The following is a 13,051-nucleotide window of genomic DNA, read 5'->3' as shown; positions in this document are numbered from 1 at the left end:
GAGACTTAAGTGTGTTACACAAAATCCATTGATGATAGATTAGGGAAGCAGGGGAAAGCTGGTTGTTTGTGGGTGGGTAGAAAGGTGTGTGAAAGTTGTGGAAAAGTTTGTCCAGTGAGAAAGAACCTGATCACCCCTGATGACTGAAAGGACCCCTCTCTCCTAGTAAGCCATAACCTGCCCAGGCTCTCCCCTGTTGCTTTCATCTTTAGATTGTAGTCTAGACTTTTCTTGATTTCCACCCCTCATTTACATTCCTTGACCTTATCATTGAAAGCTTTAACAGGTCTTCCTGCTTAGTATTTAAGAACTTCTCTCCCTATTTCTAGCCTTCTTAAAAGTCATACAGTGCACAGGGCCCCAAGTCTGGGTGATCCTGTAATATAGGGAAATAACAAAGCAGACCAAATGACCAAGACAGTGGCTCAGAGGAAGCCTTTGTCCCCCCAACTTTTAGCCACACCTCACATAACACCCAAATACACTTCAGGGGAACTTCAGTCCCCATTAGCTCTTGCGGCTTCTCAGGGAGATCCATGGTTAAAATTTCAGGGAAAATACATCCTTCCCCAGGGACAGGTCCGTGATATCTTATGGGGTATTCACAATTCCCTACATATAGGATACATTTACAACTCCTAAACCCCCTCATCCTAGCCTAACCTCCCTACTGCAAGATATCACCAAAACCTATTCGACTTTTGACACAGTATCTCCCCAAGGACAAGTTAGATTAGACTTCCTTCTTTCCCCACTCATTAGTCAAGGGGCCAAATCCCTGGCCAAGACTGGCAGATTGACTTCACTCATCTGTCCCCCATTAAAAAAGTAAAATAATTCTTAACCTTAGTAAATACCTTCTCAGGCTGTGTAGAAGCATTCCCCACTAGGTCTGAAAATCCTCCCAGGTCACTCAATCCCTCATTCAGCATATCATTTCCAGATTCGGCCTACCCACCCCATTGCAATCAGATAATGGACCTGCTTTCATTTCAAATAGCTCAACAGGTCTCCTCCACTCTGAATATCATGTGGAACTTATACCCCCTACCAGTTTCAATCTTCAGGAAAGGTAGAGAAGGCAAATTCCTTAAGTCTCATCTAACTAAATTAAGTCTTGAAACTAAAGAACCTTAAACTACACTCCTACCTCTAGTGCTTCAAACACCCTTCTAGGTAATTATCCCACAGCACAGGCAAACCAAGCCTCCCTTCTTTTCAGTTTATATTTATTGTTAGTAAGGGAGCTCCATCCTCCATTCCCATCACAGTGTCTATCACTCTCCACACACCCCACTAATCATCTAAGCCCCTTTATGTTTTTCACAGTTATGGGGCAATATAAGAATAAGCCATCTCCCATCATCAGCTTGCAACACCACAGTTAACCTAGAACTACTGAACTGTCATTGGTCTCAACTGGTTGGCTACTGGGTCTCCCTAGAAGCCATTGGTTATTTCCTACAACTAGTCCGTTTTACTTCTTATCCAACCATCCAGGCCCAAGGCTTCAACTGCTCCTTTCCTTCCTATTTGCTTTACCCTTGGATAACAGCCCATTCTAGCATTTCCCCACCACCCACTTTCATTGAAATGGAATTTCAGCCACTCATCTATCACCCCTTATTGGTAGTGCCATGGTGACTACCCTCTCAGCTTGGTTCCTAGAACCGGGAAAAGGAACCTCATACCTGTTAGTCCACCTCTTCTCTCTACACCTTTCAGCTTGTCTCTGTGATCAGGGATTTTTCTTCCTCTGTGGGGAAAACACATACATATGCCTCCCAACCAACTAGACAGGAATCTGTACTCTCTTCTATCTTTCACCCAATGTAGATATAGCCTCCCATAATTAGTCTTTACCTGTTCCTGTAATCCATCATATACAACACAAAAGGCAGTCCAGATAATCTCTCTCCACAGCAAGGATTAGAATTTGTACATAGTGGGCTTAACCACTGCTCAATCATATTTTGAAATCTTGTCTCAGGACCTACAAGAAAGCCTAAATGGCATTGCCAAAAGTTTAGTTCAAATTCAGGATCAGACAGACTCACTAGCAGCTGTCACCCTTCATAATTGAAAGGACTAGTTACACTTCCTAACGGTGAAGAAAGGGGGTCCATGCTTCTTTTTATTCTGAAAGAAGAAGATTGTTTTTATGTCTATCAGTCTGGCCTAGTCAGGGATGCTGCCCAAAAATTAACAGAAAAGGCTGCAAAGATTAGAGAATGTTAATCAAATTCATGGGACTACTGGCTAAATGTAAATTGGTATACCTGGCTACTTCCCTTCATAGGACCATTCTGATTCCTCATCCTCATTTTTGGCCCATGTATTCTGAGCTATTTTTTATCTTCCCTTCACAGCCAGTCTCTCAGGGAAATCATGCTGCTGCAACCCTTCACTCTAACCATGAGGAATCTATACAGTATTCCAGCCTACTGCAATCAAAGTTCACCCCCTATGATCTCAATGTCCCCCTCAGCAGGATGTAACTATAGAAGATAAGACCTTTGTCCCTATTCCATAAAACAAAAAGGCTGGAATGTTAGGTCTGATCAAATAATTAAATCAATAGCACCTCCCTTGGGAACTGACCTTTAGATCACTTCACAACGGACATTCCCTTTCACTTAGATCACATTCCACTTGCTAAGACTATTATCCTTCCCCTCAGACCTTCCTAGGATCTGGACTCATGCAGAGAATTCTCATCCAGAAAAAGCCTGCCTAAAATCCTTTAAAATTTCTGACTTCTCATCCCTGGGTGCCGGTGCCATTTTTGGGCTCAGCCCATCTGATATCCAGATGACCTAATAAATTTATAATCCCTTACCACTTTGGCCTCTGAAACTTTCATTTGGTGCTGAACACCCAGGGAAGTCTAATAAGGGGTCTGGTAAGAGCCAGTGCATTCCTCCTTCAGCGACCCTAACACAGATAAACTCACAAAAAATTCTTCACAGATTTGAATGTTTCTTATATTAACAAACCTTAAGTGAAAGCTTTAAATCTTTATTGACAATACCACATGTTTCTGAGGAGGTGGAACAACAGGACCACTTGATGGCAGAAGTGGCAGTTGAGTGAAACTTTGGTAGACAGTTTGGTAGTATCTAGTAAAGTTTCAAAAATCCATGCTCTATGAACCAGCAATTCTACTCCTATATACATATTCTATGTGTGCATATGTACAGCAGGAGACAAAATGTTTATTTAATTTTTTAAAATATATTTTTATTGATTTTAGAGAGAAAGGGAGAGGAATAGAGAGATAGAAACTTCAGTGATGAGAGAGAATCATTGATTGGTTGCCTCCTGCATGCCCCACACTGGGGATTGAGCCTGCAACCAGGGCATATGCTCTGCCCAGGAAGTGAACCTACTGGTTCATAGGTCGATGCTCAACCATTTAGCCACACAGGCTGGGGGGGGAAAAAAAAGATGTTATAATAACATTTTTCATAATTTCCCCAAACCGGAAATGACGCAAATGTGCATCAGCAGTAGGAATGAATAAATAATTTCTTGTAAATTCATAGAATTAAATGCTGTTACTTAACACTGAAAATGATGAACTAATGCTACACACAAAGTTGAACCTCAGAAATATAAGGGAAATGAGCCAGATACAGAAGGATGCATGCACAGTATTTCTATTTATATAAAATTAAAAAACAAAAATAGTGTTTGGGGCTGAAACCGGTTTGGCTCAGGGGATAGAGCGTCGGCCTGCGGACTGAAAGGTCCCGGGTTCGATTTTGGTCAAGGCCACGTACCTTGGTTGCGGGCACATCCCCAGTGGGGGGGGGGGGCGGTGTGTGCAAGAGGCAGCTGGTCGATGTTTCTCTCTCATCGACGTTTCTAACTCTCTATCCCTCTCAATTCCTCTCTGTGTAAAATCAATAAAATATATATTTTTTAAAAAAGAACCAAGCCTTTTAAAAATAATAGTGTTTGGGGATTCATATTTGAGTGGTAAAGCTCTAAAGAAAGGTAAGCAAGTAAAAGTCATAACTGTCACCAGTGTTTTCCTTTAGAGGAAAGATGTTGTGACTGAGCAGGAGTCCACAGGGATTTCAGGAGTTCTGGCAATGCTCTATCTCTTAATCTTTATGGCAGTCTGCTTTATAACTTGTTAGTGCTGTATATTTATATTTTATGCATTATTTGTTTTCCCCTTAAATAAGAATGTTTTAGATCTTGGAGATAATATTAGGATCTATCTCAGGATTATTGTAAGAAGGAAATGAAATCATGTAAAGCTCTTGGAATATTTCTGGCACTTCGTAAGATCTTAAACGATAACTGTTGGGACTGTAGGGCAATGCAATCCTTAATGGCCATTTGTGTGTTTCCCGCTATAGGAAAATAAAAGACCAGGAAAAACTTGTCATTTTGATTTTCATCTCAGACCATATAAGGAATGGAAACTGTCCTGAAGGGACCTGATCATGTAACTGAAAGGGTTAAAGAGAACAAAATGGGGCAGAGAAAGACTTATTGTGCTTAGCAGATATCTTGTAGAAAGCTTGCAGCCTTGAGCACAACATAGCTCAGATAACCAGAAGATACCAAGCGTGGGAGGAACCAAGGACAGACCAGACTCTTACATCAGCAGAGCGCCTTGCAGCCAGAAAAAATTTAATAAAAACCTATCTCTCCCTACTCTCTTTGCTCATGCCTTTCTCGGTCTCAGCCCACCTGCACCCAGCTAGTCAGAATAAAATCTCTTTTGATACATTATGGCCTCATGTCATAGGTGCACGACCCTGCCCCACTCCCAGCCTTTCATTTGGTGCCAAACACCTGGAAAAGTCTAGTGAGGGGTCTGGTAAGATCCATTGCAGCATTCCAGCAACCAGGCACTTGGCACTCAGAGAGACCATTATCATCCGGCTCCTGAGCTCCACTTGTGTCCTGGGAAACCCCCAGCCATACTCCTGAATGGCTGAACTTCTGCTGAACTCACAACACTTATTTGGGCCCCCCTAGACTTTTTCCAGACCGGTCTGGGTTGTGCCTGTGACTGGATAATGGACTTCCCCTTGCTTTGCCTCCTCTTGCATCAACACCAGGCATAAATTCATAGGTAAGTGGCTTTGGTCTGTTTTCCTCCGTCCAGACTGCCCTGTCATTTTGAGTTTGGAGCCAAGCTCCGGGCAGATACTATTCAGCCAGCCCCATGGAAATCCAGCGCTGGTCTGGACAAGTCCTCCAGGGGAACCAGGTTCTCTCACCCACTCTTCTGACAGGAATGCCTGTCCCGAGGGAAGGGCTCTGTCCATTTCTGGTGAATGTTAGGGGGAGAGAGGGATGCCTTTCTCGGCCCTAATTTCATGGAAAGCAGACCTTAAGCCATTGCCAGCCGCCACAGGGAATTTGCAGTCGACCATTCCCTGCACCACATACCTGGGCTGTCTACTTAAAAGCCTTCAGATCCTAGAATTCACACAGGACTTCTGACCTCAGTAAAACAGCACTTTTGATCTCCAAATTATAACTGACCTTGACAATTCTGCCATGGACAAGGCAAGTGGTCTGAGAATCTGTATATCCAGGCTTTTTTACACTCAAGGACACATCCTTCTCTCTCTAACAGCTGCTCTCCCTCACAGATTTTTCCTTCTTCACTCTCAGCCCCCAGGGCATCTCAATTCCTCCCCTTTCTTCACCATTTTTGATCTCACAGACCATCCCCCAGTCCCTGAGCCTAGGGCTCCTCCATCTCAACAGCCTGAAAGCCCACCACCCTACCCAGAGGATCCCACCGCTATCATCCCATCTCACACCTGTTCTGGAGCAGTTTTCAGTTCTCTTCCTCCTCTCACACTAGCCTTTCTCTATAATACAAGTGTCAGAGATGAAAGAAAATTAGTAAAACGTATATGAAAATCTCCCTCCTGTCAGAGTCTGGGGCATGCTGTGGAACCCAGAGTCAAGTCCCTGCCCACCACCCACACACACTTTGAAAACACAGGAGATCCAGATCCGGCTGGTTCCATCCCCATTGGGTAAGACCAGACCTGGCCTGCCCCACCCCCATCAAGCCCCTCTGGGTGGGGGGTGCAGCCTCAGGTCCCCGGGCCTGGCGCCAGGTGGGGGCACATTCTCAGGTCCCTGTCAAACCCTGCCAGCTGGGGGGGTGCAGTCTCAGATCCCCCAGCCTGGCACCAGGGCTGGGGGCATGGCCTGAGGTCCCCTGTCAAACTCTGTGGGGCAGGGGTCATGGCCTAAGGTTCCTTGCCTAGGCCAAGTGCCATCCAGCCTTAGGTCCCTGCTGTTTGGTCATGACATTATGGTGACCTGGCTAATTTGCATATTCCTCTATTATTTAGATAGATTAGCAGAGGTCACCCAGGAAAGACATGAAAACCCAACAGTCTTCCTCTTTTGCCTTACACAGACTATGAGAAAATACACCAATCTTGACCCTATAAGCCCAAAAGAAACGAACCCCCAAGGATACCTTTTAAACATGTCCTTTGAGGTCTCTAATAATAGAGACAAGGAGACCCAAATCTGAAAACAAAGACAAGATCAGGCCAAGGCTAAATCCCAAAGGCCTTTCAGCTCCTAGCCACCACTCTCATGACTCCAAATGAAGTGCCAGTCCTGCAACCAAGAGTAAGTCAGGGGCTAAGCCTCCTCTGGGCCCATGCATCAAATGAAACAAAGAAAGACACTGGATCAAGTCCTGCCCAAACCCGAGACCCCAGCCTGGGCCCTGCCCGAGGTGTGGGAGGGAAGGCCACTGGAAATAAGACTGTAGTCTGGCCCCTCCAGGTCAGACCTCAGCAAGGTCTCCCTCTGGATCCAGTTTGGAGCTCCCAGACCTCCTGGGACAAGCCCTGACAAGACCTCACAGACTTATATCACCAGGACAGAGCCTCGGGTAACAATTGTGGTGGCAGGTAAGCCAATCTCCTTTTTAAATAACTCTGGGGCCGCTTATTCAGCGGATGTGGGAGCTGCCGTGCTCGGCAACATCGGGAGGATCGGGCCAGTACTGGTGACACTTGGTCCGCCCTCGCTCTGTGAGAGTCGTCAACATGACGATGAGTGATAACTTCTGATCCCAGACAACTTGCCAGAATTGTGCACAGGTATGTGGCAGGGATCCCTGAGCGGCAATGTACTTGTTCACGAGGTTAGCAGCAGGAATTTCCATGTTCACGTGGCTCGCGTTAATGTAGTCTTCGTTTCCTTGCAGTAACACTCAGGTGGTGTCATAAGGCAACATGTCTTTGTATCGGTTTTTGTCCAAAATTTGAAGCAGCTTTGCAAAGGTGATGGCCTGGAGAGTTGCTCGAACTGGATCAGCACCGTCCCACTTTCGAGGCCCTTCTTCAGCTGTTCCATGGATGCCTCCAAGGTGTCGGCAACCTCCAGACACTCAGGGAAAATGGCCTCCGGGAAGAGCTGGCTCAGTTCATCTTCAGATTTCATATCCGCAAAGGAGTGGACAGCATTCCTCCGGATGACCAGGGCCAGCTCCTCCGTGTGGGACTCCCTGCTGGCTTTGATGAACATCACCACCTGGTCGTGCGTGTGCTTTGAGATGTCCCGGCCATTGATTAGCACGATTTGATCCCCTTTGTTTAGCTTCGGAATGCAGGTGTCCGCAGGCGACTCTGGGTTTATCCTTGACACCACAAGAGGCATCTTTTGATCCACTCCTCCCTTTAGATTGAATCCAAATTTTCCATCCTCATCTGGCGTGATACGGATTAAGATTAAGTAGCCGTCCTCATTGTCATTCTTGTCGCAGTAGTACTGGCTGGAGTCCTCGGTGGAGCTCTTTTTGGTCACCCTGTGGAAGTCCTCTAAGAACTGCTGGTCCACGCCATCTGGGGAGCAGGAGCCCGGAGCATTTGAAGACGGAGACACAGAGCTGGATGACTTCCAGGTCGGGCAGCTTTGTGCTGGGTTGCTCTCAGATATGCTCTCTTGGTGTGGGCTGGGTTGCTCTCAGATATGCTCTCTTGGTGTGGGCTCTGGTTCTGAGAAACCCCCGAATCGCTGTCTTTCGAGGAGAGGGAGCCCTTGTAGGTGTAAAACACATCCTCAGTTTCGGTGATGTACGTCATCTCGTTGGCGAGGTTGTCCGCGGAAGAGTGCTTTGCCTTTCGGATTTCATGCCCGAGCCGAGGGCTTCGCCAGTTGGGAGTAATAGGAGGGAACCGAGAAGGCAGACTCTTGGTTTCTAAATGCTCCACGGATAAGGATCTCCGCATGGCTGGGTTCCAGACCATCCCTCCAATCACCTTTTTGCAATACTGGTTATTTACAGACTTGGGGTTCCTGGAGTCCAGCGTCCAGTATTGAGACAGAACATTCTTTTCCTGAGGCAGCAGCTTCTTTGCCTGAAAGAACGTATGGTGCTCCACACAGGATTTCCACAAGGTTTTGCAAGACCTGTAATTTAGCATGTTGAAGGCCACAATGTGATCCCTGGATTCAGGCTGCTTTTGTCGCTGATGTATAAAGAACTTTTTGCTTTTGAAAGAGATTTTTAGAATGTTCACCCAAGGATAGAAACTTGTGCAAATATGTTTCCGGTACACAGCAATGCCCGCAGAGGCAATCCTGATCATTAGATCTAAATTGTGCAGGTCCCGGCCACTGTGCAGCTCCACACCATAGAAATTGAGGGTCCGTGCTATGTTAATGAAGCAAGATTCCGCTTCTGACTGCTTCGGCCCACTGTGCTGCTCGTGGAGCGATTCTACCCTCGTGACAAAGTCATCGTTCTGATCTGGTATAAACTGGCTCTCAGAAAGATAGCCCGGGTGGTGGATGGAAGAATTATAGTCTCCAAAATGAGATTGTACTGTGTAGGATGCCAGAACCACCACTGAGTTAAGAGGGCAGGTCAACCTTCCTTCACAAATATCCATCTTCAGTTGTAGGAAATACAAATGCCTGGTTTGTTCTTGCTACAGTGTGTTGGGATCAGGTATAAAAAATCTTACTCAAAAATAAAGGGTGCAGGGGAAACCTTGGGAGAGTCCACTGATTCATCGCCATGCTGCAAACCAAAATATTCCTTTTCGGTCACACACAAGTGGTTGTATGCCATGTCCAGAAGAACTTGACTGGTGTCCTGTTTCTGAAAATAGGTTGCAGCCACCAGGAGGAGGACATTAGGTAACCGTCAGGCCTTTTCCTGCACCTCGGCCTTGTCTCGGTCTCACGTTATCTCTTAGCACATATCTTGCAGAAAGCTTGCAACCTTGAGCACGGCATAGCTCAGATAACCAGAAGACACCAGGCATGGGAGGAACCGAGACTGGCTTGCAGCCAGAAAAAATTAATAAAAACCTATCTCTCCCTGCTCTCTTTTTTGACTCCATCAAAAAATTATTAGACTTAATAAATGAATTCAGCAATGTAGCAAGATACAAAATTAACACCAAGAAATCTATGGCATTTTTATACACTAGTAGTGAACTTACAGAAAGAAAGATTTCAAGAACAACCCCATTTATCATTACACACAAAAAATTAAGTTACCTAGGAATAAACTTAACTAAGGAGGTAAAAGACCTGTACTCAGAAAACTATAGGACACTGAAAAAAAGAGATAGAGGAAGATATAAACAAATGGAAGAACATACTGTGTTCATGGATTGGTAGAATCAACATCATTAAAATATTCATACTACCCAAAACAATTTAGAGATCCAATGCACTCTCCATTAAAATACCAACGACATTATTTCACAGACCTAGAAAGAACTCTCCAAAAATTCATCTGGAATAAGAACAGACCCGGAATAGCTGCAACAATCCTGAGAAAGAACAAAGTAGAGGGAATCTCAATACCAGATTTCAAGCTGTATTACAAAGCCACTGTTCTCAAAACTGCTTGGTACTGGCACAAGAACAGATATATAGACCAATGGAATAGAATAAAGAACTCAGACATCAACCCAAGCCATTATGCTCAATTAATATTTGACAAAGGAGGCAAGAGCATACAGTGGAGTCAAGACAGTCTCTTCAATAAATGGTGCTGGGGAAATTGAACAGATATATGCAAAAAAAAAAAATGAGACTAGAACACCAACTTACACCATACACAAAAATAAACTCAAAATGGATAAAGGAATTAAGCATAAGACAGGAAACCATAACAATCTTAGAGGAATCCACAGGCAGCAAAATCTCAGACATATGTCATAGCAATATATTTATACAGTTCCTATGCAATGGAAAGTAAGGATCAAATAAACAAATGGGACTACATCAAATAAAAAGCTTCTGCACAGCTAAAGAACCCATCAACAAAACAAGAAAGCCAACTGCAAGGGAGAACATATTTGCCAATGTTATCTCACAATGTTTCTTGGCCTGGCTCCTTTCAGCTTGACCTAATATTAGCTATGTATACACAATAAAAGTTTGTTATTGTTATTGTTTTTATTATTTGTTGCCAATACTTCCCAGCTTGCTGTTTGTCTTTTACTTCTGTTAATGCTATCTTTTGGGTTTATGGTGTAGACTCTTAAAAGAAAGATTCATTTAATGTGTACCCTGAGAAGAAATTTATTTGTTGAGATGGATTCCCTATGGTGAACTGAAGGCCCAGATTGTATAAATATTAAGAGCCTAGTGGCCATTTGCTAACAGGGGGTCCTCATGTACTTTGTATACTGGGACGGAACTCTTGGCTTCTCACAGTATGCTGTCTAAGTCAACCACTGAAGGAAACTTTGGCTTCAACTTTTTACCATCAGACTGAGACTGGCCCTGTCTAATCAGAATTGCACAATTTGAATAGCTAATTTACATAAGATGGATGTAATTGATAAAGATTGTCTTCTCTTTGTCTCTGTGGAACATAATTTAGGTTACTACCTGAATGTATGTCTCCTGGGCTGTAGCTCCTTTTTTGCTCAAATAAATGCTTTTTCTTCTTTATTACAGTCTAAAATTAATTCTGGTTTGCATTGGTCTTTTCTTTATAATATCTTACATCACTCTTAATCAGAAAAAAGCTTTCTCCAATCTAGAGATTTAATAAATATTTGTTTTCCTGCAGTTTGAAAAAGGTTGCTTTTGAACATTTGATTCTTTTTATTACTTTCATAACAGTAAAATATATTACTAAAGGATTAGTACATACTTGTATAAAATCTCCACTTATTTCTCAAATTGATCTGGAATTCATATTTAGTGTCATGAGAGATGTCCCGCTTTTGGCGGTACAGCCTCGATTTTTAACAATTTGTCCCATGTCCCTGAGGCGTTTTAAAAAAGTTCCGATTTTTGAAAAGAATGCACGACAAGCTAGGGGATGGCTAGAGACCGGGAAGGGAATATCCGGTTTTTGGTGGCCATGTGGCTATTTAGACAGGATATGAGTTTTATATTATTTTTGTTAATTTTATAATGTTAAACTTTAATAATAACAAATAATTGTTGAGAACTGATTATTGAGAACTGCTTATCAAAGTTCGCATTGTTGATCAGTTGTCAGAATTTGACCACCATTGTTTGGACTTAATGAGCAATGGCATTTTTTGGGATTGGCAACGATGAAAACATTTTGTAACTGTCTCTCAGATGATACACATCGTATTCGTGCTAGTAAGCTAGTTAAACAAGTGATGTCATTACAAATCAGCTATTCAGATAATTTAGGTAAGTAATTTATTCATTTATTTATTTCATAAATATAAATTTTCTTGAATTTAGCAGACAGAACTCATATTATTTATAGTTTATAGTGGCGGCAAAGAGTCTAGCGCCAGCCTTAAAAGTGAGACTTACAACTATACATATTTTTATTTATTTATTGTATTTGTAAATTGTACTTATGTTGAAATTTAAAAATATATATTACAAAACTATTTTTGTGTTCTATGAAAATTTTTGTTGCTCCATATAGACCAAATTTTTAATCAAAACCTCCCCACCCCCGTCAATGGTGTCCCGCTTTACCAATGTTAAAATCTGGTCACCTTAGACAAAGGTAACATCTTTTTTACAATCAGATACTGAAGTTCCCCTAGCACCATTAACTGAATAATTCATCCCTGCCCCTCTGACTTTTGGTGCTATCTCCTCTTGCAGGTGTTAAATTCACAACCATTTGCACCTAAAGCAAAGACAGGAAACAACCTACTGCTCAAATGGAATATGATAATGTAACTGAAGGAGGAATGGGGGGGTAGGAAGGTGGGGGGGGGGAGGAAATGGTTGCCAGGCAGTAGGTGAGTTGCAATGCAGAGGAAAAGAAATAGGAGGTAGAAAAAAGCCTCCATTCTGTCAAACAAGTGTTCCTTAAAGAATCCATCCTTGTGTGAGACATGCAAGCTACTTGCTCTTATGATGTTTGGCTAACCACTTTATGTGCATAGACCTCAGGCTCCTCATGCATCATGTGCAGATACTGGTAGAATCCGATGCAATTGCAGAAAGCCTGTATTTATTTCGGACTAGTCCGAGCTTGTCCCACTTACACCAGCAGCGACGGCATGGCCGGAGAGAGGAAGGATTTAACATATCAATGGTTTTTATGGGGGGGGGGCACTACCTTGGCTGACCTGATTGGTTGGGTTAGGGCTAGGGTCCAGTTACTGGGAGCTGGCCCCACCCTGCCCTCTCATCCCACCCTGCCCTCTCAGTACCTACAACACAGTGTACCTGAGACCTAACCCAAGCAAGGAGTGCATGCTTTGGAGTCAGTTAGTCAAGGTTCTCATTCCTGGCTCTACCACTAACTGGTCCTAGGTAGTTTTATAATTTTTCAGCCTGTTTCCTCATCTGAATATGTGGCAACTAATAATAATATTAATAGTAATTATAAAGTAAGTAATAACTATCTTCTGGGATTGCTATGAGAATTAAAGAGATACTGCATTTAAAAGGTGCCTGGTGTAATGCCCAAGTGTCATAAACCCCAAAGACTACCAGGGAGCCGAATCCGATGCAATTGCAGAAAGCCTGTATTTATTTCGGACTAGTCAGAGCCCAGTCTCACCTACACCAACGAGGGCATGGGCGAGAAAGAGGAAGAACTTAACATATCAATGGGTTT

At 43.4% G+C, this 13,051-nt stretch overlaps 1 protein-coding gene across 1 annotated transcript; it reads right to left on the bottom strand.

Moving 5' to 3' along the window:
• Positions 1-6,965: 6,965 nt before the first annotated feature.
• On the bottom strand, positions 6,966-9,142 carry LOC118731887 (tyrosine-protein phosphatase non-receptor type 3-like). Its single transcript, XM_045570463.1, has 2 exons — positions 8,001-9,142; positions 6,966-7,965 (listed from the first exon to the last, which is right to left on the bottom strand). Exons 1-2 carry the CDS (start codon positions 8,901-8,903, stop codon positions 7,177-7,179), a joined length of 1,692 nt encoding a protein of 563 aa, XP_045426419.1. The 5' UTR covers positions 8,904-9,142; the 3' UTR covers positions 6,966-7,176.
• Between the last annotated feature and the right edge of the window lie 3,909 nt (positions 9,143-13,051).

Source organism: Pipistrellus kuhlii, unplaced genomic scaffold (assembly GCF_014108245.1).
Source record: "Pipistrellus kuhlii isolate mPipKuh1 unplaced genomic scaffold, mPipKuh1.p scaffold_m20_p_33, whole genome shotgun sequence".
Lineage (NCBI taxonomy): Eukaryota > Metazoa > Chordata > Mammalia > Chiroptera > Vespertilionidae > Pipistrellus > Pipistrellus kuhlii.
The sequence above is the reverse complement of the archived record's forward strand: the minus strand, read 5'-3'. Positions and strand labels throughout refer to the sequence as shown.